Source organism: Fusarium graminearum, chromosome 3 (genome assembly GCF_000240135.3).
Source record: "Fusarium graminearum PH-1 chromosome 3, whole genome shotgun sequence".
Taxonomy (NCBI): Eukaryota; Fungi; Ascomycota; class Sordariomycetes; order Hypocreales; family Nectriaceae; genus Fusarium; species Fusarium graminearum.
The window spans coordinates 3099818-3127778 of NC_026476.1; the positions used below are offsets into that span (position 1 = coordinate 3099818).

Genomic DNA, 27961 nt, shown 5'->3' on the forward strand with positions numbered 1-27961 from the left:
AAAGTGTACCGCTCGGGATTCAACATACCCGGAAATAATGCTCCATCTGGAAACCCATCCCCATCATGGCTTCGTAGTGTCGGGTCCTTAATTTAGCAGCAGGCAATCAACATCACATCAGCCCTGGCAGCATGAACGAACCCCTGGTCCCTCCTTTCCTTTCCCCTCCCCCTCCTCATCAGCTAAAAAAAGTTGCCCCTCCCCCTAGTCTCGTCCTACCTTAACAATTTACCTTTAACCCCGCCGTCTCGCAACGCTTCTTTCAACTCTACTTGGTCCTTCACCGCAAACTCACCCAGTCGCTTAACCTTGAACAAAGAAATCCCGCCGAAAATGCCTGTTGGAACCGTTCTCGTTACCGGGTACGTCCATTCAACTTTGTCCCCTGCCTCAACCCCTGTCCTGTTTGTCAACTGTCTTTGTTCTTGTCGCAATCACAATTCAAGGACAACAGGCCGTGCGGTGTCGCATTCTCTCAACAAAGAATTCACTAACTGATCCCTCAGTGGTACCGGATACATTGGCTCTTTCACCTCGCTCACTCTCCTTGAGCACGGTTACGATGTCGTTATTGTCGATTCCCTCTACAACTCCTCAGAGGTCGCCCTCGACCGCATTGAGCTGATCTGCGGTCGCCGCCCTGCCTTTTATAAGCTCGATATCACAGACGAAAAGGCCATCGATGAGGTCTTTGCCAAGCACCCTGCTATTGACAGCGTCATTCACTTTGCTGCCCTCAAGGCAAGTCGCATTTCAGTCACTTTTGGTCCACAACTAACAACGTCTAGGCTGTCGGCGAGTCTGGCGAAATCCCTCTCGAGTACTACCGCGTCAATGTTGGTGGCAGCATCTCTCTCCTCCGTTCCATGGAGCGCAACAACGTCAACAACATTGTTTTCTCCTCCTCCGCTACCGTCTACGGCGATGCTACCCGATTCCCCAACATGATTCCCATTCCCGAGCACTGCCCTATTGGACCTACCAACACCTACGGCCGCACCAAGTCCATGATTGAGGACGTTATTACCGACTTTGTCAATGCTCAGCGCAACAACTTGGAAAAGGCCGGCAAGGAGTACAAGCAATGGAACGGTGCTCTTCTGCGATACTTTAACCCTTGCGGTGCTCACCCCACTGGTATCATGGGTGAGGACCCTCAGGGTATTCCTTTCAACCTTTTGCCTCTCCTTGGACAGGTTGCCACTGGCGAGCGTGAGAAGCTCCTTGTTTTCGGTGACGGTAAGTTCAATAATTTCTAACCTGTCTGTTCGATCTAACACCTATAGACTACTCCTCTCGCGACGGCACTGCCATTCGAGACTACATTCACGTTGTCGACCTTGCCCGCGGTCACTTGATGGCCCTCAACTACCTCCGTGAGAACCAGCCCGGTGTCAAGGCATGGAACCTGGGTTCCGGCCGTGGCAGCACCGTCTTTGAGATTATCAACGCCTTCAGCAAGGTTGTTGGTCGCGATCTTGCCTACGAGGTCCGCCCCCGACGACAAGGAGACGTTCTCGACCTTACTGCCAACCCCACCCTCGCCAACAAGGAGCTCAACTGGAAGACCGAGCTTACTATGGAGGAGGCCTGCAACGATCTCTGGCGATGGGTCGAGAACAACCCCAAGGGTTACCGCCAAGATCCCCCCGCCAAGCTTCTAGAGGCTGTCAAGTCTTCCAAGGCTTAAGTAATAATAAAATTGGCTACCGGTTGCGGGCAGGTGTCTCGCAGTGATGTGAAATGAGGGTTACCAAAGAATTTATGTTTTGGATTTTTAGATGAACTATCCGTGGCATTATAGATATAGCGCTTAAAATAAATATAAAAAGGCTAGATTTAATCGACTTTGATGAGCAACTTTCCGATTGTCTTTCGGCTCTCGATGTCCTCGTGAGCCTTGGCCACGTCCGCAAGAGGGTAGACCTTGTGGATGGTGAGCTCAAGCTTCTTGGACTTGATGAGGTCGAAAAGCTCAGAGGTGTATTTTTCGAGATCGGCCCGCTGAGCAACGTAGCCGTTCACGACAGGGCGCATCAAACGGACGTTCTTGGGAGTAAGGCGGAAGAGGCTCACAGGATCCACGGCGCCAGACTAAACTGTTAGTTTGAGCATTAAAACGGTTTGGCTTTGTACTTACAGCATTGCCAAAGGAGATGAGAGTACCCTTGGGAGCGATCAACTCGAGATCGGCATCAAAGGTCACCTTTCCAACACCATCAAAGATAACATCCGCACCATGTCCACCGGTGATTTCCTTGACCTTGGCAACTACATCGTCATGAGAGCTGATAACCCACTCAGCACCGTTCTTCTTTGCGAGCTCAAGCTTCTCGTCTGTGCTAGCAGTTCCGATGATCTTGGCGCCGACAGTTCGCAGGAGCTGAACCAACAAGGTACCAACACCACCAGATGCCGCGTGAACGAGAACCCATTGGCCTTCCTTGACCTGGCCGGCCTCTCGGATAAACGTCCATGCTGTGAGACCTTGCAGGTAAGCGGCTACAGCTTGCTCAGTAGGCACGTCGTCGGGGATCTTGACTGCATCAGAGGCGTTGACAACGCTGTATTGAGCGTAGGCGCCAACTGTGCCCATGAAAACCACTCGAGAGCCGTTCTCAAAGCCCTTTACGGAGGAGTGGATATCGACGATGGTTCCCGCAGCTTCACGGCCGAGTGTAAGAGGGAATTGAGGTGCCTTGTAAAGTCCAGAGCGAAAGTATGTATCGATAAAGTTCAGACCAGCGATCTGGTTTCGAACAAGAATCTGACCCTCGCCAACTTTGGGAACAGGGACATCGTTATGCTCAAGCACCTCAACGCCGCCGTTCTTGTTGATCTGAACGGCCTTCATGGTAGATGGAACAGGAGCCATTTTAGCAGTTGACAAGTGAGAAGCGAGTCTTGTGATGCGATGAGTAGCAATTGGAGTTACAAATGGTTTTGAAGCGACAAGAGGTCGTAGAATAGAACGCCGAAGAAGATGGGCCATCGGTGTTGGGGAATTAATAATATGAGATGTCGGGTCGGAAGAGGGCGGTTTTGATAGGAGCTTCGGGCCAGCCCCATCTACCGCGGGGAGCCATGGCGGGGTAATAATGGAACTGCTGGGGTGCTCAGCACGTCATGATGCGATTTCGCACGAGAAATTAAAGAGCAAAGGATAGAGTGGTTTCAAGTTGACTTGTAAGTCGAAATCGTGTCTATGAGAATTGCTGACAGAGGGCAGGCAACTGGTGCATTCTCTACAGGCCATTCCGGTATTAAACAATCAATATCCAACGACATAGCACAATACACAAGTCTACATCGGGTCTGAACTCAATGATACATATCCTTTTCCTATATTGTATCCCTGTGGTTTGTTTAATAATTTGTTCACCTCCAGTTGTTTGTAGTAGGCTCTGGATAAGCGCTTATCCCCACTTCAGTAACAAGCAACCAATGACTAGATTGTAAGATCTGATGGATCCAAGACGACCAGAATTGGGCATTGGAGCCTCAAACTCAGAAGTATCTGCCGAAGTAATGGAGGGTAGCATTTATAAAGGTTATTTGGATCCGGGATGCGTTGGAAACTTGAAACAGAGCGCGATCCAACGGGTCTGGTTGCAGCCAACTCTATCGCAAACCATGTTGTGACAGCAATGAAGGTAATGGAGCATCGGTGAAGAATTGCCGGTTTATTATTACCTAGTAATCACAAGCCTAGTATCCGAAATACTGTCGATGCAACAGTTAATTTCACGATAGCTTCATGATCCGTCTCGGCATAGGGTAAGTAACCGGCACAATTTCTCTCAATTCATAATCTTCCATCAATATGAGTCTCATTTAAGCATACTTATTAAGCACGGTTGAAATAATATTAGAAAGATAAATGAGGATTTCATCGTTGGAAGGATTTGATAACTGCATGGCTTACAAAAGAGCTTACGACGTGACCCGGCTCAGCAGCTGCAACACAGTCACTTCGTTTATATCCAAGCGATACGAACAACGCGGCAGAATCCTTCAAGAAACAGGCTATTTCATCCCATCTACAAAAATTCTCGTGTTGAGCAGGATATAAAGTCTCAATTAGTCCGAGGCTACGCCAGCATACGCGTGGCCATCTTGCAGCAAAACCACAAGGGCGATCGGTCTAACCTCGCGAGAGCTAAGAGGCGGAACTCTTGTTAAGCTTCGCCCAAAGAATACTACTTGCGGCTTAGCGATCGCCACAGAAGGTTTTTAGACAGGGGCTAAAGGTTCGTTTCATGTGTCAGTGAAAACACCCAAACGAAATACACGTATAGCCGGATGTCATGACAGGAGGGCTGTGGCAGTGCTGGCGGCTTGGCATGGGAAAGCTTCGCAAGCTTTTCCAGGGGCAACCTGGCAGATTCTGCAGCGATGACCGTCATGAGAGTGGTTTTGGTTTGAGGCCAGTTATTGAGATTGTCACCGCTGAATATTGAATATGAAGCTTGGGCCTCTGTATCATCGTCCAATGTCAGAGGAAAGCGAAGGCCTTGGGCCGCTATACGTCACCCATAGTCTGGGGGATAAAGGTTGTATGTTCTAGGGCGAGATGACATGACACCCACTTGAAAACCGTTGAACGCCATGCCGTTAATGAAGAAATACCAAAGGGATAGAGGAAATTATAATTTGTATCAATTGTAGCAGATACCTTAGTAGTGATTTATCGTAGGTAATCATAGAACGCGTTCCCATGCAGAATTGATTTAGTATGACAGCGTAACATCCATACCAAGGTGGGGCGCTGCGGCTGTGATTCATTCACTGCACGGGCGGGCAGTGGAGGTTCACAGCCTCCAACCACCCCCTGTCCAATCCTAGTAGAACCTCGCTCCTAGGTCAAGTCCTCTGTAACACCACTGGCTATCACCAAGAACAAAAAGGACGGCAAGGCCGGGCAGGAGCACACGATTCTGAGGCTACAGCCTTCCTTCCAACATGTAAATGAGGGGGCTCACATTCAACCTCATTTCCAACCTCAACATTACAGCTTAAATGAATTCTTCAACGGTAAACGCCCGCCAAAGGCGCATCATCCAATTATCGCAGCAATGGGGCTTCTCTCTTCCCCCCAACGCTCCAGCACCACTTAGCCGACCAGCTCATCCAACATCATTCCGGACACATGGCGACGATGAAGTCGCCGAAGGCCTTTTGCATAGGCGATCCGCCGAAGTAGCTCAATTGCGACCTAAGAGTGGCCTCTCAAGAGCTTTCTCGTCTAGCAATCTAAAAAAGGGCAAGCACTGGGATACCAAAGAGATATTGAATGTCTTGAATTCTTGGGTCGATAGTTCAGGCTCACCCGGTGTTGCCGAGGCTCTGATTGCCAAATTGGCTGCTGCAGGCGTTGATCTTAGTGGCATGCAAACACAAAAGCAGGGCCTGCTGAATAGACGGAAAAGCGTTGAAAACGGCCTCGATCGCACTCGCCTACTGAAATCCGCCATCGAACGAGACCAGCATGACATGGTCCACGTTCTCATACCGCATGCCGACCCGTTGACCCTCGATAGCTGTCTTCCACCGGCCGTAAGAACACGAAATCCGCGAATTGTCGAGACTTTGTTGAGGTACGGAGCAAGCGCGTCAGCAACTGCTGAAGGTCAGGATGAATTCCGCAAAGCTTGCGCTATTCCAGCCTTGTCAGAGATCGCCTCACTCATTCTAAGATCCGATGGACGACCGTCGGAAATATGCGTATCACAAGCACTAACAGACGCCTCGAGAGCACAATGTTTCGACACTGTCTTACATTTGAGTCGCTCAACAGCGGACTGCAACTACAACAATGCCGAGGCGCTAAAGATTGCTATCAACAACGAGCGACGAGATATCGCCATGGCCATTGCGACAGGAAACAAGCCACCTCAGAACCCGGGTCTTGCCGAGGCTTTCCAACAGCTCATGGAGAATACGAATATGAACCCAAAGTCAAAACTCGACTTTGCTGAGCTATTGCTTTGCTGTGGTGCCCAAGGACCCATACTGGAGCGATCTCTCGAGATGGCTTGTGACTCTCAATTCTTTGAGATGGCCGACCTTTTGGCTCGCTACGGTGCCTCGATAGAACATAATGATGCTTCCGCTTTGAAGGCTGCGATATCGAAAGGTCAGGTTAACCTTGTTAGTTCTCTCCTCAACGGATCGTCCAAAATAGATCCTGCACTGGCATCAAGCTGCGTCCCTCTGATCCCCCAACAAGCGGACCCTGGGATGCGGCAGGCATTGCTTTATTCACTGTTGAAGACAGGTGCCAATGGACCTGTTCTGAATGACTGTCTCATTCATGCTGCCAAAGCTGGTGACCTTCAGTCAGTTGAGCTTCTCCTCAACCCCCACTTTCGCGAACCACCGAGCGAACAGCCAAATGGTCATGGAAAGCCGCGCATTAGTAACCGTCACGCTGTGGCATCGCCTGATCACCAAGATGGAGAAGCCTTGCGCTACGCGATTTCTGCAGGAAATGCAGACCTGGCTGCCAAGATCCTTACCGCAAGGCCCTCGAACGAGACACTTACCGCAATATTCCCTCTAGTCAAGAGCCTACCTAGTTCAGAACGGTATCGTATGATTGAGTTGTTCTTACGGGGAGCCTTGACCGGTCCCGCTCTGCACATTGCTTTGCAAGATGCAATCAGCGAGGATCCTTCTCAGAGAGACGATGCACTTATCAGTCTTTTACTCAAGTACGGCGCAGATATCAACTATGACGAAGGTGTTGGACTTCACAATGTTATCACTCAGATGGACCTTGGGTTGTTCAATACCTTGATGCAAAGTGCATCGCCTCAAACAGCAGCGGCACGTCTCGCCGATGTTATGAAGATCGAGAATCGCCAAGTGCGATATGAGATGATGTCGGTACTATTCAAAGCGCGCGCAAGTGTTGGTGTACAGCAGGTGGCAGAGGCACTTCTTATTACTCTTGAAGAAAGATCTGTAGATATGCCTTTGCTTCGTCTTATCTTGCAACAGGGAAAAGCAGACATAAACGGTTGCAAAGGACAGATTCTGCAAAGGGCGACACAGAGCCCTGACCACAAGGTTTTGGAGTTGATCCTCGGTCTTGGTAAACACGGCCCAGACACGATACCGAATTGTATTGATAGTTTGGGTGCTCTTTCGCCAACCGACAGCAAGGCATGGAAGCTTGGTGTGATTATAGCCAAGTCGCCCAAGAAAATCAACCTGGACAATCTCTTGGTGCAGGAAGTCCAGGCTATTGTTCAGGATGAGACAGGCCAAGCCTCGTTTGCAATGCTGAACAAGCTTCTAGACTCTGGTGCGGATCCCAACAATTACAAAGCCAGAGCACTGTGTTCTGCCGTTGGTGCAGCTCGGGAAACGGTAGTCGATGTTTTGATGGTTTGTCAAAAGCCACCAACATCTGCATCTCTAGCTGCTGCGCTTCCCCAAGCTTTGAAAATCCCAGACCCGATGAATCGACTGACCTTTACCAAAACCATAGTGGAAGCCAGAGCCCCGCCTCAGGAAGTCAACAGGGCTCTGATCCATGCCATAAACAACTTCATTTCTGATATTGCTCTGATTGGTGTTTTGGCCGGTTTTGCAGATGCCTCTGATGGGGAGGCTCTCGCACTGGCTGTTTCCAAAGAGGCGCCTGAAATCCTTGATCTTTTGCTTTCACGTGTCAAGCATTCTTCCGAGAGCAGAGATTCTTGCCTGGAGAAAGCAATGAAGATTACTGACTGGACGTGCAGGCTTCAAATTTGCAAACGCTTGGCAAAGGCGGGAATTACACCTCAAGCCGCCTCGAATGCTCTTCTTGTCGCAGCGCGAGACGGAGACTTGGAACTTGGAGATGTACTGATTGCTTATGGAGCCAGTATATCTACCAATGACGGCCAAGCTATCATCGAGGCATGCCGTGGAGGTTCTGTCGAAGTTCTTGATGTACTGCTCAAGTCCAACGCCGATACCGAAAAGTCGACTCTGGGACGAGGTTTCCAGGCTGCTACAGAAGTTGGCGATTTGAACAAAAGAGCCATGATATTTCAGCGACTGTTGAAGAGGGGTGTCTCTGGAGATGTTGTGAACATCCAGCTTGTTTCGGCCGCCAAGTCTGGTGAGAATGGGCATGAGGTGCTGCGTGTACTGTTGGCGGCGGGCGCGGATCCCAATTTCAACAACGGCGAGGCGGTCTTTGCGGCCACGAGAAGTGCATTCGTCAGTGGCCTTGAGTTGCTTTTAGGCTTGTGGCACGAAGGCGGCAATCAGGTAAGTAGTCACTGACCCAGTCACTATCTTTACTAACCCAATTTACAGAAAAAGGCATCCCCTCCGACTTTGATACGGGCTCTCAAGGCCTGCTGGAAGTTGAACCCAGACACCAGGCTAGACATCATCAAAGACTTGTTCAGAGCAGGCATACCGATTGTGGAAGAAGTTCACATGGCCTTGAGCAGAGCTGTCGGAGAGGACGAGCCAGATGAGCGACTAATAAAGGTCTTGCTTGACTCTGGAGCATCGCCACTTATGAATGGTTGCTGTGCGCTGACTCGAGCCGTGCAAGGCGCCAAGGTGTCATCTGTTGAATTGATCTTGACTTGCGAATTCGCCGAAGATGATATACTCACTGCATTTTCAAGTGGATTCTCGGATGCCCTGTTTACCACTTGGTTCTCTGCGAATGGTCTTGCTGTCGCAAAAATGCTTCTCGCTACGGGCGCCAAAGGAGAGAGTGTAAGCTGTGCGCTTGTGCAAGTCATGAAGGGAAGCACAGACGAAACAGAATCCTTGGCTGATGCGTTTGTCGAACTTTTTGTTTCTTACGGTGCCAATGTTGATTTTGAAGATGGGCAGCCTCTGGTATGTGCAGCTTCAAAGGGTAACGCCTTTTGGACAGAAAGGTTGCTTAGCTGCAAACCGTCGCCACGGACTCTTACGCTGGCTTTTGAACGCGTGTTTGACACCGCACGCTCACCCGACGAGGTATTGAAGCTGTTTGAACTCTTCTCAGGATATAGGGATGGAGAAGTTGGACTCGATGTCATGACACGGACCGCAGGGTCTGACCCCATTCTTGTCAGGGCGATTTCTCAGTACCCACGGTCGGCAGAGCTGTTGCAGGTCTTGTTGGATGCTGGTTTCTATCACGACCAGACTACAACATGCCACATTCACGAAAGTGTGGATGAGCCTGAAGAAGTAACGGTCCTGCTTTGGGCAATTGCTCAGCCCCAAAAGAAGGTCAGCTCGGCATTGATCAAGATGTTGATCGAACGTGGTGCCAACGTCAACTTTGAGACAGCAGTCAGTCGATCTACACCACTCATGTTGGCCATCCAAGCTCGCCGACCCGACATTGTGAAAGAACTGCTCATCGAAGGCGCTAACGTCGATATCACCGATGCTATGGGCCGAACGCCTCTGGCGATGGCGACTGACATCGGGGGTGATCTCTCGACTCGCATGATGGGTAATTTGCTTGCAATTGACCAGTCAAAGGACGATGGATCCCTGCACAACGCTGCAAGAGAACTCAATCTGGCGGCTGTCACAGTTCTGGTGGAACATGGGCACCATCCCGACTTTCCCAGTCCACTACATGATGGAAGATCTGCTCTGGGAGAAGTTTGTCTCCGCGGTGCGGGCGCTTGTTCAGGAAAACTCACTGCGGATGGAGAAAAGCTTATGCAGAAAGTCATGACCTTTTTGATTGACTCTGGGTCAGACATCAGCCTGCAGTCGCATGGGAAATCTGCACTACTGCTCTGTTTTGAATCCAGCGACCCTATTGCGACGACCCGAAGCTTCCTCAAGGTGGCCATGTGGAAGGAGATTAACAGGCCATTCAACCAATACTCTGACGGCGACTTTACTTATTCACCAACCATGTACGTCAAGAAAGTGATGCCCGAGTCGGACACTCGGGATCAGCTTCTTACACTCCTCCGAGCGAACCGAGCAGTGGATGTATACTACGCCAACTCTGGTGACCAGCCTGAAGATGCAATCGGCTTGCCCAGTGATATGCTTGTTCAGGAACGCGAGCGAAAAGCCAGATTACGACGCCTAGCTCTTGAGACCGAAGACCACGCAATCGCACTTGCTCGAGCAAAGGAAGTCGCGAGCGTCGAGAGAGAGATCTGGAACAACAAGGCAGAGATTGAGGATGCCCGTCGCCGCAGATTGTACAGTGAGGATATCAACGCGGCGCGACAAAAGGCCGATCTAGAAGAGTCGCTTTTCAACGCCGCATTAAAGAGACGTCTTTCAGAGCAGCACAAGCTGACACAGTCAAGCCTAGAGCGCACAAAGTTGATTGCTGCAGCTGAAATCACGGCCGAGGAGACGCGTCAACAAAAGATGCTTGAATGGGAGTCTACCATGAACTCGGAACGGGCAAGCAATGCCCAGGCGCTCAGCAGCTTGCGGATCAGCGAACGGGAGGAACTAGATCGAATTGAGAGAGGTGCAGACGACAGGATCAAGAAGAGACTGGAGGCACAAAAGAAGTTGGTGGAAACTCAAGAGAGGCTAGCAAAACGGATCGGAAATGTACCGGGCGGACCGGATGCCAGGAGGCAGATTGGATACGTGGAGGAAGTTAACTAACGACTCTACACTAATGAATCACTGGCAGGTTGGAAAGGAGTTGGGCGTTCTGAACAAAGTTTATACCAATAGTCATAAGTCATTAGCTTTTACATATATGAAATCAAGTCAGAATTCGAATCAGGTCACACTTCAAAGAATTGATCAGACTGACGCCCGCTGTCCAGTTGCTGGTAGTACCTAAACCAACCACAGAGGAGCCTTGTCGTTGCAAGTCATTTATGCAGCAGCCTTGTGCATATGAGAGGCACATTTATCTTTACGGTGACATTCGAGTTGTACGCTTCTGGTAAGGATAAAAGGCTGGTACTCACTGCATGTTGGTAAAAGCAATTCGAGAGGGGTCCCGACAACAGAACAAGGGGTTTTTGTCACCATAAATCAAGGGCGGCGGATTTATCACTTCAGCAACAAGGATCTTTCCAGGCATCTCAATCTCCATCGCGCAACAGTGGATGATATAGGACATCACTTGGATTGTCACGAACTGCCTCCCCGATGGTCCAGCCACTGATTACAGCTTTCCCTACCGCGACAAGTACCCTGCTGATTTTTGGAAATAGACCAGAGAAGAGTACTCGGAGTACTTCGAGCGGCCAGACAAGTCCTTGTCGCGGTCGTCACAGCAACTGTAGAAGATGAGGGAGAAGAGAGGCAGCAAACTACATCGGTCGGAGCATTGGATCTTGTTGTTACTAGTGACTTTGCTCCCAGTGGTGTGTGTTGTCTTTTCTGATTGCAATAAATACTGGTGGTAACTAGATCATGGACTAAACGAACGACGCGATGACAGCACCAAGCACATGAGGGTATATAGCTCCTAGTAGGTAGCAGAAACGTTAGCCTCCTAAGCCGTAGGTATAGAAATAAGTAGTCTAAGAAGCATAGTCTAAGTGGCATGAGCTGCCATAATAGTTTTGTCTCTAATGCTCATAGCGGTCAAGTTTTCTGATACCCTGAGGACCTCCTCCACTATCCAACGCAAATTTAAGCACAACTTTGTACTTGTCAGCAGAGAGCAGGTTCTGCGGGCGCTCTACACGAACCCGAGTTCCGTCGCCGCGGGGCTGCGAGCATGGTTTGCGAATGGGGAGAAAGCAAGCTGTGAACAGTAATAGGCATTTGACCTTGTATGCAACGCCAGTGTGAAAGATATTGTATCTGTCATTAGAGTATGAGATTTTGGGAAAGATTGTGGTTCAGGTAGAGGGTGAAGTGGAAAGGGTTGAACAGGATGCTGGTCAAATACAACAAATCGCGAAAGGATAGAAAGACTGCACCATGTCCCTGCACATTGTCCGAAAGTACCGAACATTCTCGATGCCGACCTTTCTCCATAGATCGAGTCTATTGGAGCAGATACGACACAAATGCGACCTCAGTCCACGTGTGGCATTGTTCAAGTGTAGAAGCCGAACAAGGCTCTGCTAATGCCGTGTTCATCATAGGTCAAACTGAAGAGAAAACAGATACTACATGGAAGGAAAAGAAGAGAAGAGAGGCTGACCCGGTCGAGGGTTTCATTTATGCTACTCTGGAATTTCAATTGTGTCACCTGAGACTGAAATAAGTAGAGTTTGTGCAAAGACCACAGTTTCGTTGGGTTGCAATCAGTCAGGCTACAATGCAAGCTACGATGAACATGTAGAACGACACAGATAGTACAAATAAAGGGCTAGTTCAGGACAAAAACCGTTTGATGACAGGGATGTTTCTGGTATGTACTGTATTGATATAGAAATATATGGTGGTGTATAACCGGGTATAATAATTAGAGAATGATCGAGACCTGACTACTCCGAAAACAAAGTTTAACCCCTAAAAGCCGCGGGACGCCAGATTTAGCTCCGACGAACTCTTTGACAAGTTTGTGTCGTTCTCGTAGTGATGGTTCTTGGAAGTGGTGGACGCAGCAGATGACTTGACCCCTATACTCATGCCGTCATCCTCTCTGTCTTCTCGTCGGATGATGACTTCTGTAGTCATTACAACTTCATCGTTGCGTGGTGCACGCTGCGGTTGTCCTTCCTCTCCTCCCATAGCATAAGCTCTATAAGAAATGTCGCCGGGGGGCTTGTCGCAGTTGTTGCTAATAAAGTTATCCAGGGCGATGCCTGTTCTATTGCCTGTCGATGTGCCAGCAGTGTTGCTCCTAGGTCCGGAGCTAGCATCCTTGTTTCCGGTCGTCATCTCGACAAGACGGTTAAGAATAGTAAACTCGAGTTTGAGTTTTGTGCTGTAGACAAATGCTTTGTAGGATGTCTGGTACTGGTACTGGTCGGCGTACTCGAGACCGAGAATAGTGATATCGAGGAGGATGATGAGAATGTTGACATAGATGAGATGGTTCATTAGTCGTCTGCTTCCTCGCTTGTTGCCCATGGTGCGTTCCAGACGCATAAGCTTGACAGTTTCGGAAATGTAACAAGCCGAGATGATGATTTCTTGGATGAAGAAGATGGACACCTGAATCTTTTCCATGATGGAGTAGGGCTGCTCCCACATCATGGTGTTTTTGGAGAATGAGCCATAGATCATGGGGATAACTGTTCCGTGCATGAGAACGCCATTGATGATGATCATGTACAATACACATCTCAGCCGGAACCTGTTTCTGAGGACAAGATGCAATCTCGACCAGAGCACCAGACTTTGGCCTGAGACCATACAGACCCATCCAAAGGAGATAAAGGTGGCAGCGAGATATCCTACTTCATCAGAAGCATAGTACTTTATCAGGAAACCGCCACAATAAACAAAAATGCCCCATGTCGCAATAAGGAATGACCAGAAATATAGGCCCGAGTGCCGCTTGAAAGTGCCAAAGATGATAAAGGTCAGTTCGATGACGTTGTAGACTGATATTGAGAGAAAGACTAGGACGATGGTGATGGTAGTTTGGGATATGCCATCCAGGCCTGAACCAAAGCCTTGTTTGCCCATGATTGCGGTGGTCAAAGGAGTGACTTGAGTAGATGACAGGGAAAGGAAACAAGAGGGAAACAGAGTCTTTTTGACGAGCCTTGCTAGTAGAACTCTGTCCTGTCATCCAGTTTTGATACACTAACATCTAGTGTTTGACCGCTACGTAATTCATCTTCATCTCAACCTCGACGGTAACAACGGCGCACTAGAATAGCACTACGGTACTTTACTTTACGGTACCCGTGCCGCAGGGCCCGAGCGTTGGATGTCTTGATGAGTCCATCAAATCGGAGTCTCTTGGAGCGCCTCACAGCGAGTCAGGTCCACCCTCCCCTTGGAGACAGATCATTTATCCCCCTCTTCACAAGCGAATTGGATCCCTTTTTAGGGCTGGGCGATTGATGATCCAACACACAAGACTATAAAGTTTGGGATCAAGTGGGGAGACTAACGGCGATCGTAGCGTACATCTGGCTAGGTCCGTTGTAGTTGGGGGGAGGGATCAAGACTGAGGCTTCAGTTTTGTTTTATGTGGTTTTTCTTCAGCATGAATGCAGGATAGATTGCGAGAACATGATTTGATATCCCTGAGTGTTGCAGTCAAATGGTTCTTCCACGATGCTTCTTTCAACTGACAGGGTCACTCAGGGACAACTCGGTATATGCCGTACCTGACTACTCATTTCAAAAGGACAAGGCCTTATCCATGCGAATATCAGGACTCTTTGATGTTTATCCCCCAGTTACCGGCACTCGTTTCTTTTCCCCGCCCCTCAGCGTCCGTATTATTGGGATTGCTCTAGACTCGACTCGCTACTCGCAACAGGGATTGCACGTTACATAGTGCGAACACATTGAAGATCCTGGCATATCTCATTTCCATACGCGGCACGATTTGAGACGGAATAAAAACTGAACAGTACGTAACAACAAAGACAGCTTCGGCCACGAGAACGAATAAAACGACTGTAAAAGGTTTCGTGGCTTGTTACGTCGGCATCCTTCCAGTGGCGTAGATCGACACAAACACTTCCAGAAACTGCCAGGAACTGAATCGCTCAGGGGAAAGACGAACAAAGTGTGTCAGACGGGAGGAATGAAGGATATTAACAGACACAGACTTTGAACCGGAAACCACGTCCCCGGAAATGTCACTCTCATCTACTGGCACGTCGTCGACTTAGTTTCGATTCTGTCCTGTAGTTTGGCCAAAGCATCGATCTCTTTAGTCTAGCTGCAGTTAAGAAACCACTAGTTTCGACACCGTCGCGATGATCTACGCTCAGACCTTGAACTTTTAACTGAAGCTGAGGACGATCAGCTTAATTGAGAAGGTCGTTGAACTAGGGGAATAAATTTGATGGAATGATGTTATTTCCTTTATGTAACTATTTCTAGGATCTTTGTAATCCACAGCTGATGTAGATCCGGGGTCAGTCCCTTATTGTTGAGTTCAGTGAAATTCACATGATCACATGTATCTGCGTCTGAGAGGAACAAGGGTTCTAGTTCTTCTATCTAGTTAATCTTTTGTCAGTAGACTAGTTGAATGCCTGCTGTCGCGGGGGAGTCTTTGTTAGACCCATTGTGCAGATACACAATGCATTGTTGAAAGAAGTTGTTCCAGTTCATACTCTGTTCTTGTTTTTGCAACATGTTAGTGACAGACCTTCCTATGTCCAAGATCGTGACAGGTTAAACAACCAAGCAATCCATAGAATAATGTATTTGAACAATCCAGAAGAACACCAAAGAAATGCGTTTAAAAGGAGACCAAATTCCTCTTCGGATTCCATCATCAACCAACTTATCGACACACTATTCAGACAACACCTTAATAACGAACAGCAATCAACTCTGAACAGTAACTTCTGAGATCACCATCAACTAACCTCAACGGAAACGCCCAACCGAAATCATGTCGTCCCTTTCGTGGAACGGAATCACCTTTGGTGTAGAACTCGAGTTCATGGCTCCCCCTCCTGATCGAGAACACTGGAAACTGTACACTCCATCAGCTGGAGCACGCGCCAATGTTTCCAAGCTGCTCTCTCAGCACACCACCCAGCCCATCACCTGTGAGTGCGAGCACAACCCCATCGATATTTGCTGCGTCTGTGCTGACATTCCTGCCAACTGCAAGGTAGATGCTCGTACATGTGTCATCAACCCCCCTGGACAGATCGATCAGTCCCGGCCTGCGACTGCCTACTTTCACTTCATGTATGAGTATCTCCAGTGCGTCAAGGATCTCAACGCAGAGCGCTGCTGGCCTGGCGTAGAGATGTGCACCCCCATTCTCGGCCAGGCTGAGTTGGCTTCTGGTCTTCCCGCCGTAAAGGACATCCTTTCTGGTATGCGCAAGACTGGTGTACCCATCACCGCAGACGACTGTTGCGGCATGCACGTCCATGTCGGCGTCGAAGAAGGCATGACAGTCTATCTCGCAAAGAGAATCGCCACGCTGGTCGTTCTTCTTGAGAATACTCTCATTCTCCGGTTTGTTGCCCCTTCACGATGGGTGAGTGAATATGCTACTACCATCTGCGAAGATTCGCAGGCTGCGAAAAAGGAAGCAACTATCTGTCCCGCCGAACTGGAAGCTTTCGAGAAGCACATGCCGCCGCGGTCGAGAATGCACCCAAGCAAATGGAACAGCAATGATCCCAAGATGTACTACAGAACTCTACGTACCATCTGGTCCTGCGAAGACCTGGAAGTTCTCGACGTGCAACTTCGAAGAAACGGCCTCAAGAGCTGCGGCCTTGCACTCTCGTTGCGCAACTATAAGGACCGAAACATGAGACGCGCCGGCGAAAACAGATACGAAGGGACACCCTCAACTGTCGAGTTTCGCTACGCGCAGATGAGTTTCGATCATGTCCTCATCCGCAACTGGGTCGAAGTTATGGCGCGCATCGTGGACCTTGCACGAGCCCAAGACGATGAATTCAAGGACATCGTCTCGACAATCATCGATGTGAACTACGAGGCTGTTTCACAACGCACCTCTGCTTGGAAGCCTTTGCTGAAGCAAGTTTTCAAGCTGGAGCATCGCATTCCTGACTGGGAGGCCCAGCTGGAAAAGTTCAACCGCGATGAGTACATCTCTCTCTTGGACGAGAGGCTTCTTCTCCGGCCGGAGTAGGGGTGAGAGTGAGTATAGGGGCGTTTTCGAATTTGGGGAATCTGGCCGACAGCTAGCTGTTGGCCTGGTTTGGAGTTTGGAGTTTGGTACGGTAAGTATTTGACACAAAGTAGAGGTATCAAGTGATACCAAGACAATAGACTCTGTACTGTCAACAATGTTTTTATTCAAAGTGCATTTTCTCGTGACAATAAAGGTATTTTTTGTGAATCGTAATTACTTACTTTTGATTCTTGTTATTGATTGTTCTTTTATTTATTTATTGTCAAGGCTGGTTGCCATTGACGGCCGTTGCCAGCTAGTGAATCGCCCACCAAGTCAACCACTTCCAATATTTATCTGCCTGCTAGAGAAACTCCAGCTTAACTCTTTTTTATCCTGTCTACACCTGGATCAAAACATCTTGTCATTCTTCTACCTATGAATCGATGGTCCTGAACCAAACACAAGAGAAGCTGTCTTTACCTAGTACTCCCGGGCATCAAAGTCATTTACTCTGCTGCATACACAGAGACTCGCGAACAAAATGAACCATAACATGACTACTGACGGTGATAGCATGGCCATCGACGGTCACAACATGGCCACTGAAGATCCAAACATGACCGTTCAAGATCAGAGCTTCAACATGCCCATCCAAGATCCAAACATGACTATCCAAGGCCAGCGCATGTCCGTTCAAGGTCAATACATGCCCATTCAAGGCCAGAGCCTGAGCATGCCCATCCAAGGCCCAAACATGACTATCCAAGGTCAAAACACGGCCACTGGAGGTCAGGGCCAGGGCATGTTCAGCCAAGTTCCCACCGAATGGGGAGACGAAGGACGAGTAGACTTCACCAAGCCTATCGAAGACCAGTGGGTCAGTATGTATATTCCCTCCCAGATACCATCTTCTCCTCGGCTAACCTCACTAGGTGCTCTTGACATCCTGAGCATACGCGCTGAAAAAGCCGGTATCACTCCTAAACAGGCTGTCGTCAAGCTCATACTTGAACTGGATATAAAGCACGACAGGCTCCTGGACCTTGCCGAGGAGGATGCAATTTCCGCCTTACGCGGCGAGCCTGATACTGAGGATCGAAATATCAGACGTGATTACATCAAATATGCATTGGATGCGGTTGACGAATCCCGAGAAAAGGCCTACGACCTTCTCCGCCGAATGTATGTCGAACTGGATCCAAGCTGAGTAGACATAGACTAACTCTGTGTGAAGGAGGCGTAGAAACACTCCCCGCTGGATGTTTTTCAGTGACTTTTTCATACCTTGTTGGGAAGAATTCACAGATTAGGTTGAAGCCAAAGGTTCTTGATATGATCTGTTTTGGGCTTTCTCTAGATATGGAGAATAAGGGGAGGTTTGGGAGGCCATGGGCAGGTAAACAGCAATTGTGTTGTGGTGTTATGGACATATCCTTCTTATTAATTAGACACCTTGCATCAAACTCTGTTCCCTTTGCTCTCAACCATGTTATAAATGCATCAACTTGATAACGTTGGAATAATTACTGTAGGGTAACACAACCCATGTCAAGTATCCCTGTCTCACACTAAGATCGCAATCTAACTTGGCAAGGCTTGGCTACTTGGACCTCTTCATCGACGATCTCATTTCCGGTCTATTCCTGGATCCATCATCCACTCATCAACGGCTCAAATACCGAGGCTGGACTTCATGATGTCATTTCCTAGCCTCATCGAGGTTCAACATATCGACAAGGCAACCTCAAACCAAGGCAAAGCATCATTCATTGAAGATTTGACAATCTCGATAAACCAATCATCGAACTTCTAATACTAATAACCAATCGCCGATCTTCATCGACTGCTGCTTCTCCATATCTTGTCTCATGGTCTGTCGTGATTCACCGCGTCATAGAAACACCTCGAGCCAGTCAGCTTCAGTCGACGCAATGCATGACAAGATGAACTATCTGGGGAGATTTAAAATGATGGGATTCATATAAAGGTAGTGGTCCTTGGGCCAGTAATTGAGTCTCACAGTTAACAATTAATAGTAACATAATCATGGCTCCATCAGCAGACACTTCATTCTCGGCTCACGTAGCCAGCCAGTTTCAGTCCTACGAGGAAGATCGACAGTCAGCCTCCAAGGAATCAACTTATGCTACCAGCAACGGCGTCCCTGTGGCTCACGCCTACGAGGCCCAACGATGCGGCGAGAATGGGCCTCTTCTTCTCCAAGACTTTCACCTAATTGATCTCCTTTCTCATTTCGATCGAGAGCGTATCCCTGAGCGAGTTGTTCACGCCAAGGGCAGTGGTGCTCATGGATTCTTTGAGTGTACCGACCCTCTCGATGATCTGTGTCTTGCCGACATCTTTTCCGCCAAGGGAAAGAAATGTCCTGTTTCCATGAGATTTTCGACAGTCGGAGGAGAGTCTGGATCGCATGATATGGCCAGAGACCCTCGTGGATTCTCTGTCAAGATGCGAACTGAGGAGGGTGTAAGTGAAGTGACACCACACTGCGAGGGCCATGCTAACAAGCCCCCAGAACTTGGATTGGGTTTTCAACAACACTCCCGTCTTCTTTTTGAGAGATCCCGCCAAGTTTCCTCACTTTATTCACACTCAAAAGCGCGATCCCAGTAAGTCTGCCACCTTACATGGTCATATCAGTATCTAACAGTTACAGGTACTCATCTAACTCATGCTGATGATTCATTCGCTTTCTGGGACTACCTTTCTCAGAACCCCGAGTCAATTCATCAAGTAATGATCTTGATGGGCGATCGTGGTATTCCCAAGTGAGTACACTGGTTAAATATCAGATATCAGTGCGTCTACTAACAACGAACAGGGGATACAGAAAGATGCACGGTTACTCTGGACACACTTTCAAGCTCGTGAACAAAGCCGGCGACTGGGTGTACACCCAAATACACCTCAAGTCCATGCAAGGAACCGACTTTGTTACTCAGGAGGACTCGGCCGATTACTCACCCGACTTCTCCCAGAAGGATCTCTACGAGGCTATCCAGAACGGAGACTACCCCAAGTGGACTCTCGAAGTGCAGACTATGACTCCCAAGGAAGCTGAGGAGTTATGGGAGAAGGAGAAGATCAATGTCTTTGATCTCACCCACGTCTGGCCTCAGAAGCAGTTCCCTCGTCGCAAGGTTGGAGAGTTTACTCTCAATGAGAACGCTATCAACTACTTTGCCGAGGTTGAGCAGATTGCTTTCAACCCAGCTCACTTACCTCCTGGTATTGAGCCTTCAGCAGACCCTGTTCTTCAGTCACGCTTGTTCTCTTACCCTGATACACACCGTCACCGCATTGGAGTCAACTACCAACAACTCCCCGTCAATGCCACACGTACAGGATACAAGTTTGGCAACTTCCAGCGCGACGGCCAGATGGCCTTCTACAACCAGGGTGCCCGACCTAACTACCTCTCGTCCATTGATCCTATCAAGTTCCGTACCCGAACCGTGGATCTCGACAAGACACACGGTCACTTCACAGGCGAAGCCATCACATTCCTCACAGCAATCCGCCCCGAGGACTTTAATGCTCCTCGCGCCTTGTGGAGGAACGTATTTGACGAGCCAGCTCGCGAGCGTTTCATCAACAATGTTACTGGCAAGATGAAGCTCTGCAAGCAGGAGGAGCCTCTGAAGCGACAGATTGCCATCTTCCGCGAGGTAGACCCTGAGATTGCCGATAGACTCGAAAAGTCAACAGGCATCAAGGGATACGATGGAATTGCTGATATGAAGTTTAATGGAAGCCACAATTGTATGAATGGCGAAATGAAGCTTGCAAATGACATTATCGCGAACAAGGGGAAGAGTGCTACTGCAAGGAACGGTGCCCCGGCAAAGGGATGCCACTCAAGACTGGAGACGAATGGACACTTGAACGGAACAAATGGTAAATAGGAGGGTTGAAACAAGTAGTAATACAATTAGTTCTGAACACGGTTGTAAATATTCATCTGTGTTCTGATGTCGTCGTTCAACCATTATCCAAGCTGACCAGAACAAAAACCCACAAAGAACAACTACTGTAATCTCCATTTTGAATCCAAAGACAGTATCCGTACAGCTACCAATCGTCTACCGGTCGCTTCTTACTTTGCCTCCTCTTTGACTTCCGCCCTGGGAGCCTGCCAAGTACAACTTGGAGGCGCACACGTCTCAGCACACTTGACACAAGCAAGTTCACTCTTTCGAAAGCTCCCTTTAATGATACGCTTATCGTCGAAAGCGTACCTCGGACAGTGCATCGTGGGGCCAGCGTTTCGCCCAAACAGTCGTCGTTGGTAATCACACGCTGAACCCAAGTCGTCAACAGCGTAAAACATGTCGATGTAGTGAAAGGCTTCGCCGCCGATTATGGCGCGACCGCGGGTCATTTGAGGGCATTCGGGACCCTTGGCGCAGCAGCATACCATGCGCTGGAACGAGTATGTGCACATTTCAGACAGAACTCTGAGGAATTGAGAGTAAAGATGTAGACAGTGGTTTCTTTGATGGTTTATCCTAAATGCGACAACCCATAGTATATATGAAATGCCGTCTGTTACACTCCCGCTTCTACTCGGGTCCGCAAACCCCAAAGGGTGCGGTGTTTGCCCTGCCCTTGACCATCCTCCCGTTGTACCGTGCTATGCAGCGAGCCGTAACCAAAGCTACGGGGGTTTCGCGGGAGGGGACAAACATGGTCTTGGGTTCTTTCTGATGGAACTCGAGATAGACGAGACGGGTGAGTATCGCGAGTGCGACTAACACATGGTGCATGACAGGGGGTTAAACTGTGGCTGTGGGTAACCCTATGCAGCAGAGGATCAAGAGTTGAATACACAGTCTTGTCGATGTGTACCCAGTCAGCGAGGCTGCACTGCCGGTAGACCAGAGCCTGCGCGGCGAGTGGGAGTTGAATCGGTAGACGACTCAGGACAGCTGTGCAGTTTCTATCCGAATGGGATCATGTGGCATCACATCAAGAACAGAAGGCATAGTCTCAATATTCATCATTGGATTGTGAGAGCTTAGACCGTTAGATGGTAGTGTTCAGCTGAACAATTTGGCTGAGAGAATTGGTGACTTGTCGGCAAGGAATTCAAGTTTAGTTGTTCTCTTGTTAGATACTTGCAACCACGACAAGGCAAAGCAAACAATACGGACGCGATGTCTGACCTCGTAAGTAGAGCCATTTGCTCAGGATATAGTAACTGAGATAAACATACGTGAGTATTCATAAACGCCACAAATTTAAAAATTGCCAGACTTGATACCACTCGTATCACACAATTCAAGGCTTTTATTATCATCCATCTTACAAAACTTGGCATCTAGTTAGTCCATCTGATCAACAGTGGTAGCATCCCCATTTCCTCCAGTAGAAGCACCCTGAATCTCTTTATCCTTGACCCCAACAGGGAATCTCCAGCTGAACGAATCCTCTGCCCGTCCAAGCTGAATATCCTTCAGGTGCTTGAGAAGCTTCTCAAACAAAGGTCCAGGCTCCTCAGAACCCTCCTTGATATACGTCGCAATATCCTCCTTGCCATCAACACGACGCGTGATGGATCGAATAGGAACAAGCGCCGCAGCCGTACCAGCAGCAAAAACCTCGCTAAACTCCTTGAGTTCGCCATACTTGATGGCGCGCTTCTCAACCTTCCACCCGTAGCTACGTCCAAGCTCCTGGATACTGTCGCTGGTGACACTGTCGATGACATTCTTGCTATCAGGCACAGAAAGTGTCACATCATCCCCATTCACCTTGACACCAATAAAGCCACTGGTGCTAAACTCATCAATCTCCTCGTGGCGCACACTGTCGAGGTGCAGCGTGATACCGTATCCCTCGTCACGCGCCTTGTCGCTCCAGCGCAGCACAGGAGCGTAGTTTCCACCAACCTTTGCATTACCAGTTCCATGCGGCGCCGCGCGGTCAAAGTCTTCAAGAATCAACGCCTTGACGGGGTGCGCGCCGTGGTAGACACCGGTAGGGATGACAAACACCGCAAAGATGTACTCGTCTGGCGGCGAAAGACCAAGCTGTGCGCTGGATCCGTAGAGCTGAGGACGAATGTACAGAGCGGCGCCTGTGTCGTGGGGTGGTACGTACTCTGCGTTGAGAGCAACGGCAGCACGAACGGCGGAAAGAAACAAGTCTTCCGGCACGGGGGGCATGGACACGACTTCTGCAGAGTGCTGAAGACGCTTTGCGTTGCGGTCGGGGCGGAAGACGGTGATTGCTTCGTCGTTGGGAGTACGGAATGCTTTGAGGCCCTCGTAGGCTTGTTGGCCATAGTTTAACGCTGGAGCCATGCCATGAATGCGCATAAAGGGATCAGCGACGAAGCGGAGAGGCGTCCATTTGCCAGTGATTTTAGAGTATGTAGATTCGACATGGCCATTGACTGCAATTGTTAGACTTGCCCATCTGGGTAGAGATGAGCTTACCTTCGCGGACCTTGAAGCCCACGTTGGACCAGTCAATTGTGTTGACAGGAGGAGGAGGAAAGGCAGTCATTTTGGTTGATGAGACTGAAGCTGTCAAGATGTTAGCAATCATCAGCCCTTTATATCAGCCGTTACTAACATTTATAAGCTCTTGACTAATATTCTTAGTGATGGTCTAGATTGAAGCTCGGAATTCAGGCCCCGCTGACTCCCAATTAGTTCCCGCCGATGTCGCAGACCGCGGGGTTCTTTTAGTTTAGAGGCGTCTTATTTGCTTGTGGAATTGCTGATGTCATGATGAGTAGATGAACAATAGTCAATCATCTCTGTGATGATCTGTATACAAGCTTAGTTGGCCACTCCTCCCTTCGAACCAACGAGTATAGAGACGTGAGTTGAGACAAATCAATTGATATGGTTCAATCCCGTTTTCATTTATGCTAACATTCATCATATGAGCCTTATAGTCGAGTACCTATCTGTATGTACATGCAAAACAAATGCGGGTTCAAGTCTTTAATTGAAGCTATACCATAACCACCGCTTTTCTTCTAACAAATAAAACAAAAAAAAACAAAAAAACTCATTCCAAACCTCTTTCATGTCGCTTTGGACCTGTCTTTCCTTATTTACCCTGCGCCCTGACCCAACGCCAACGGCACAAACACAATACAATAACCCATGAATCAATCACTCGAGTGAAGCAAGACGTTGAAGACACGAGAGAACACCTATAAAGTTAGCAATTATCACGATTCACCAAGAGAAAGACACGTACCACTGACACCCTGCGTAAGGGTGGCTGTTGCTTCGGTATTACGGTTACCGAGACTGACTGTCACGACATTCTCTACAGAACCGTCGTCTTGTAGTCTGTTGGCCCACTTGAACACCTTTTCATCCTCTCGTCCATCGCCAATAACCATCAGGAAATCAACTGGTGCCTTTTTCTCCGTGGTAGGGTGAATCTCCTCTTTTAGAGTCTCAAACACCTTTCGGGCGGCAGTACGCTTGGTCCAGTCAATAGGCTCAACGGCAATACATCCATCAAGAGCGATAGCATGCACACGCTGTGATTCACAAGCGTCGTTGACGTGGCTAGCACAGTCTGAAGCTTGTCGTGAAGCGGTCTCATAATCCTCTGCACTCTTGTAGTGGAAGATCAAACTGCAGCGTCGCTCTTCAATCTCGGCTCCAGGAGTTCGTTCAAGGAAGTATGTCATGATGGGTCGGACTGACTCCTTCCAATCCTTGACGTGGTCTAGATCCGCCATCTCGGTCCATGAATCATCTCCATGCGACTTTAGGAAACATCCGTTCTCTGCAATCAGACCCAGGTTGGGGACGCGACGGAAGACACGGTCAAGCTCCTCAGGTCGTCGACCAGACATGACGTAGACAGTGTTGCGCTCATCAAGAAGTAGATCGTTGAGAACATCTAGAGTTCGCTGAGGACTGATGGGAATGATCTGGTTGACGGGACCCCAAGCCACGAGTGTGCCTTCATAATCAATGATGAAAAGTCGTCGCTCAGCCTTGGTGTACTTGGACGAAAGGGCAGGAACAGACAAACGAGGGACTGATGTTTGATCTCGCTTGTGCTGTTCCTCATACACAATGTCCAGACGACCGAGGAACTCAGTAAACCAGTGAGATCCAGTGTGCTTGACAACACGGCCGTAAAGGTTGTTCCATCGTTGATCCTTTTCATCTTGGCCCATCTCCAAGGCTTGCTTGATAGCATCGGCACACGCGCGGTAATCCCAGGGGTTTACAGCAAGTTCATTCTTGGCAAACAGGGATGAAGTACCAGTAAACTCGGACAGAATCAGAGAACCGTGCTTCTTTTCAGGAAGAAGCTTTCCATCTTGACAGAAGAGGTACTCGTGAGAGGTCAAGTTCATGCCCTCACGCTGGCTAGTAATCATGAGAGCATCAGCGATGGTCAACAAAGCAAGATACTGAGCGTAGTCAATATCCTGCTTCAGATAAACCACTGGCTGATACGCTAGATTGGCCCACGATGAGTTGACTCTGGTCACAATGTCGCTAACAGTGGCCTCGAGATCGCTCTTTTCGCTGGACGATAGCGCGACTTGGATAAGAACAGTGTTTTCGCGCCACTGGGGGTTCTTGTTGAGGAACAGCTCATAAGACAAAAGCTTCTGGCGAACACCACGGACGTGGTCAAGCTTGTCACGAGCGACAATAAGTCTCTTACCCTTGTACCGCTCCTGCATAATCTGAAGCCACTTGGCAACCTCAGGAGCGTCAAGATGCTCACGGAGACTGACCGGGTCGATGCCAATAGCGAGATGAATGACATCAACAAATCGGTCCTCAAGTTGAAGACCATCCGGTGTAGCCTCAGCGTTCAGAATACGACTGCAAGTCTGGAGGAAATGGCGTCCGTACTCATGGATTTGGAAACCGACAAGATTAGCACCAAGCATACCCTCCAAAAGTTCCTTTCGGACAGCTAGGCATCGGAAAACCTCGGATGAAGGGAAAGCAACGTGCAGGAAGAAACCAATCTTGGCCTCGGGGATCTTCTTGCGAACCATTTCAGGGACGAGAAGCAGATGGTAGTCGTGAATCCAGACAACATCACCACGCTTCCAGTTCTTGACGATCTGGTCGGCAAAGGCCTGGTTCACATTCACGTAGTACTTCCACGAGTGATCCTCGTACGCCTTGCTCTTGGGGTTGTCGGGGATTTGGTAGTGGAAGACAGGCCACAGGATGTGCTTGCAAAAGTGAGCGTAATGTCCGTCAAAGTCCTTGTCAGAGCAGAACACGGTCAACATGTTGTGTTCGTTGGCCAGAGTGTTTTCAATGTCCTGCTTTTGCTCGGTACCCTCGAGGGCATCAGTAGGCATGCCTAGAGTACCAACCCATGTAATCTCGTCAATCTTGCCATCGCGAGCAGCGGCATCGGCAGCATTTCGAAGACCACCGTTGCCCTGGTCGGCATTCACAACCATCCATCCAGCCGACGCAAAGACTCGGTCGTGGCTGTCGCTTCGGACAAGAGGTTTGGGCTGTATAACTCCCTGGCGTCCTAGTTCGCGTGCCTTTTGCATTGTACGGCTGTTCTCGGATAACGCAGGAGGAGGAGGGGAGCTGGCTCGCGACTTGGGCTGGTTGGCTCGGCTGCCCCATGGCTTTCCGCTGCCAGCATTAGAGCCAGGTCTCTTGGGGAACGGTATTCTTATTCCATCTTCGTTTGCGAACAAATTCACATCAACCTCTTCGGTCGGTGTTCGTGGAGGCGTAATGTCCTCCTTCTGGAAGAGACTTGGTTGACGGTTCAGAGGCGCAGGTCGTCCGCCAACGGGAGCAGCAGTTTTGGGTGGTAGAGCTGCACCATCCTTGGGAACTGCCGAACCAGACAATGAAGCTCGAGTATCACCGCGGAGGTTAATGTTTGAGGAACCAGACAACGAAGTCCTGGAAGGATCGACACCGGGAGGGGGAGTGCCGGGGAGGGTAAAATGTATGGTTTTGGGGAGGAAGCTATCGTCAAGTTAGCTTTCGTCATTTCTCGCTAAGCTTGGTGGGCTCTTGGAGGGGCACGAGCGGGGAAGAGCAAAACAAAACACCAAAAGCACATACAGAGAACACACAAAGACGGTCATTTTGGCTAGAAATTTGTGTCAAGTAGAAATTTATAGGTCGTGTGGGAGTAAGTAATGTTGGAAACCCAGGCTGAAACGAGCAATGGATTGATAATGATACTATTGAGGTATCTCGTATGACGACTTCATGTAGATGGAAAGCTGAAAATGCGAGTGAGCAGTCGAGGAGGCGTCGCTTTTTGTTGAGAAAAGTAGTAGCTTATCGCAGGCAAAACGCCTCGTTGTCGCAGATGCAGATGCGCTCAGGTATAAACGGGACCGAATGTGGCGAACAGTACCGCAAATGGAACAACGCGCGCGGTAGAAGACGACAAGATGTTTGCAAGGATCAAAAGGGGATAGAGATAATTGCAACGAGAAATCTCCGAGTCGTGAGATTCGTCAGGTGGTTTGAGTTTGAGTTTTGGAGAAGCAGGGACAAGCTTGGATAGCTCCGAGATGTTCGAGGGCCCGACTGGCAATTAAAGGATTTGAATGAATTGAAAAGAGGTATTTTCCGAAACGGGAGACAACCTATAACAGAGCCCTGTTAGTTGAAAAGGTCTAGGCCGTGATTATATGGTAGGATAAATAGAGAGACAGGGAATACTGAGCCAGTCGAAGTAGAGAACACAGACTGACGTAATGCTTGATTGGTGCATGGATGGAGACATGTGCTGAAATGATAGACACGGGAAGCTTGAGCCTCAAGACTTGCCTTTGCCTGGCCTGACCTGGGCCTGAATATCTTAGTAGATAGTTGGTACCTGATAATAGAATAGATCAACAAGTGGAGAATCACAGCAAACGGACGATACACAAATTGGACGTGATGAAGGGCCGATGAATCCAAGAGGGCAGTGGGCGGTCTACAGAGACAGAAGCAAGACAGAAACAAGAAAAGACAATGAATTCAAGCAGTTCAACAAAAATATTCCTACACGAGATCAAACATGACGTAGTTTGGGAGAAAAGAAATCGGGATCAGTTGTTGAGGAACAAAAAGCAGGAGAGTTTGGTCCGTGATCCAGACCCAGTCCCAGTCCCAGTGTAAGAAAGTAAGTTGATAGATGACGGATTACGAGTTCACAGTGCAGTGTAGCATTGATGGAAAGACAAAGAATTAGTAGGATGTTGGAATAATAAACTCCAATACTACAATGCTACTCTGGCAGTTCAGTCAATCAATACCCAATACCTTATCACAGTAGGCAGTCGAT

The 27961-nt window shown here is 48.9% G+C and overlaps 11 protein-coding genes across 11 annotated transcripts; 6 read left to right on the forward strand and 5 right to left on the reverse strand.

Moving 5' to 3' along the window:
- The first annotated feature begins 232 nt into the window (after positions 1 to 232).
- FGSG_05689 (UDP-glucose 4-epimerase) lies at positions 233 to 1847 on the forward strand. The gene is made up of 4 exons (XM_011325961.1): positions 233 to 362; positions 507 to 741; positions 789 to 1239; positions 1287 to 1847. The coding sequence occupies exons 1-4, from the start codon at positions 334 to 336 to the stop codon at positions 1688 to 1690; spliced, it is 1119 nt and encodes a 372-aa protein (XP_011324263.1). The 5' UTR covers positions 233 to 333; the 3' UTR covers positions 1691 to 1847.
- FGSG_05690 (uncharacterized protein) lies at positions 1760 to 2938 on the reverse strand. The gene is made up of 2 exons (XM_011325962.1): positions 2141 to 2938; positions 1760 to 2094 (listed from the first exon to the last, which is right to left on the reverse strand). The coding sequence occupies exons 1-2, from the start codon at positions 2873 to 2875 to the stop codon at positions 1840 to 1842; spliced, it is 990 nt and encodes a 329-aa protein (XP_011324264.1). The 5' UTR covers positions 2876 to 2938; the 3' UTR covers positions 1760 to 1839.
- Positions 2939 to 5019: 2081 nt separating this feature from the next.
- Positions 5020 to 10605, forward strand: FGSG_05691 (uncharacterized protein; the record flags this gene model as incomplete). Its single annotated transcript, XM_011325963.1, has 2 exons — positions 5020 to 8265; positions 8314 to 10605. 2 exons carry the CDS (start codon positions 5020 to 5022, stop codon positions 10603 to 10605), a joined length of 5538 nt encoding a protein of 1845 aa, XP_011324265.1.
- Positions 10606 to 11839: 1234 nt separating this feature from the next.
- Positions 11840 to 12175, forward strand: FGSG_12787 (uncharacterized protein; the record flags this gene model as incomplete). Its single annotated transcript, XM_011325964.1, has 1 exon — positions 11840 to 12175. One exon carries the CDS (start codon positions 11840 to 11842, stop codon positions 12173 to 12175), a length of 336 nt encoding a protein of 111 aa, XP_011324266.1.
- Positions 12176 to 12423: 248 nt separating this feature from the next.
- FGSG_05692 (uncharacterized protein) lies at positions 12424 to 13548 on the reverse strand (the record flags this gene model as incomplete). Its single annotated transcript, XM_011325965.1, has 1 exon — positions 12424 to 13548. One exon carries the CDS (start codon positions 13546 to 13548, stop codon positions 12424 to 12426), a length of 1125 nt encoding a protein of 374 aa, XP_011324267.1.
- Positions 13549 to 15448: 1900 nt separating this feature from the next.
- FGSG_05693 (uncharacterized protein) lies at positions 15449 to 16678 on the forward strand (the record flags this gene model as incomplete). Its single annotated transcript, XM_011325966.1, has 2 exons — positions 15449 to 15608; positions 15678 to 16678. The coding sequence occupies 2 exons, from the start codon at positions 15449 to 15451 to the stop codon at positions 16676 to 16678; spliced, it is 1161 nt and encodes a 386-aa protein (XP_011324268.1).
- Positions 16679 to 17237: 559 nt separating this feature from the next.
- FGSG_05694 (uncharacterized protein) lies at positions 17238 to 17870 on the forward strand (the record flags this gene model as incomplete). The annotated part of the gene is made up of 2 exons (XM_011325967.1): positions 17238 to 17544; positions 17596 to 17870. The coding sequence occupies 2 exons, from the start codon at positions 17238 to 17240 to the stop codon at positions 17868 to 17870; spliced, it is 582 nt and encodes a 193-aa protein (XP_011324269.1).
- Positions 17871 to 18709: 839 nt separating this feature from the next.
- On the forward strand, positions 18710 to 20589 carry FGSG_05695 (uncharacterized protein; the record flags this gene model as incomplete). The annotated part of the gene is made up of 3 exons (XM_011325968.1): positions 18710 to 19150; positions 19325 to 19452; positions 19506 to 20589. The coding sequence occupies 3 exons, from the start codon at positions 18710 to 18712 to the stop codon at positions 20587 to 20589; spliced, it is 1653 nt and encodes a 550-aa protein (XP_011324270.1).
- A 191-nt stretch (positions 20590 to 20780) lies between these two features.
- On the reverse strand, positions 20781 to 21128 carry FGSG_12788 (uncharacterized protein; the record flags this gene model as incomplete). The annotated part of the gene is made up of 1 exon (XM_011325969.1): positions 20781 to 21128. One exon carries the CDS (start codon positions 21126 to 21128, stop codon positions 20781 to 20783), a length of 348 nt encoding a protein of 115 aa, XP_011324271.1.
- Positions 21129 to 22008: 880 nt separating this feature from the next.
- On the reverse strand, positions 22009 to 23194 carry FGSG_05696 (uncharacterized protein; the record flags this gene model as incomplete). The annotated part of the gene is made up of 2 exons (XM_011325970.1): positions 22009 to 23081; positions 23125 to 23194. The coding sequence occupies 2 exons, from the start codon at positions 23192 to 23194 to the stop codon at positions 22009 to 22011; spliced, it is 1143 nt and encodes a 380-aa protein (XP_011324272.1).
- A 679-nt stretch (positions 23195 to 23873) lies between these two features.
- FGSG_05697 (uncharacterized protein) lies at positions 23874 to 26762 on the reverse strand (the record flags this gene model as incomplete). The annotated part of the gene is made up of 2 exons (XM_011325971.1): positions 23874 to 26640; positions 26740 to 26762. The coding sequence occupies 2 exons, from the start codon at positions 26760 to 26762 to the stop codon at positions 23874 to 23876; spliced, it is 2790 nt and encodes a 929-aa protein (XP_011324273.1).
- Between the last annotated feature and the right edge of the window lie 1199 nt (positions 26763 to 27961).

Excerpts from the sequence above, each read along its gene's own strand:
- FGSG_05689 (XM_011325961.1), top strand. The coding sequence starts at position 334 with ATGCCTGTTGGAACCGTTCTCGTTACCGG. Across the intron at positions 363-506 it reads GGAACCGTTCTCGTTACCGG|TGGTACCGGATACATTGGCT; the intron begins GTACGTCCATTC and ends CTGATCCCTCAG. Across the intron at positions 742-788 it reads TTCACTTTGCTGCCCTCAAG|GCTGTCGGCGAGTCTGGCGA; the intron begins GCAAGTCGCATT and ends AACAACGTCTAG.
- FGSG_05690 (XM_011325962.1), bottom strand. The coding sequence starts at position 2,875 with ATGGCTCCTGTTCCATCTACCATGAAGGCCGTTCAGATCAACAAGAAC. Across the intron at positions 2,095-2,140 it reads TCATCTCCTTTGGCAATGCT|TCTGGCGCCGTGGATCCTGT; the intron begins GTAAGTACAAAG and ends CTAACAGTTTAG.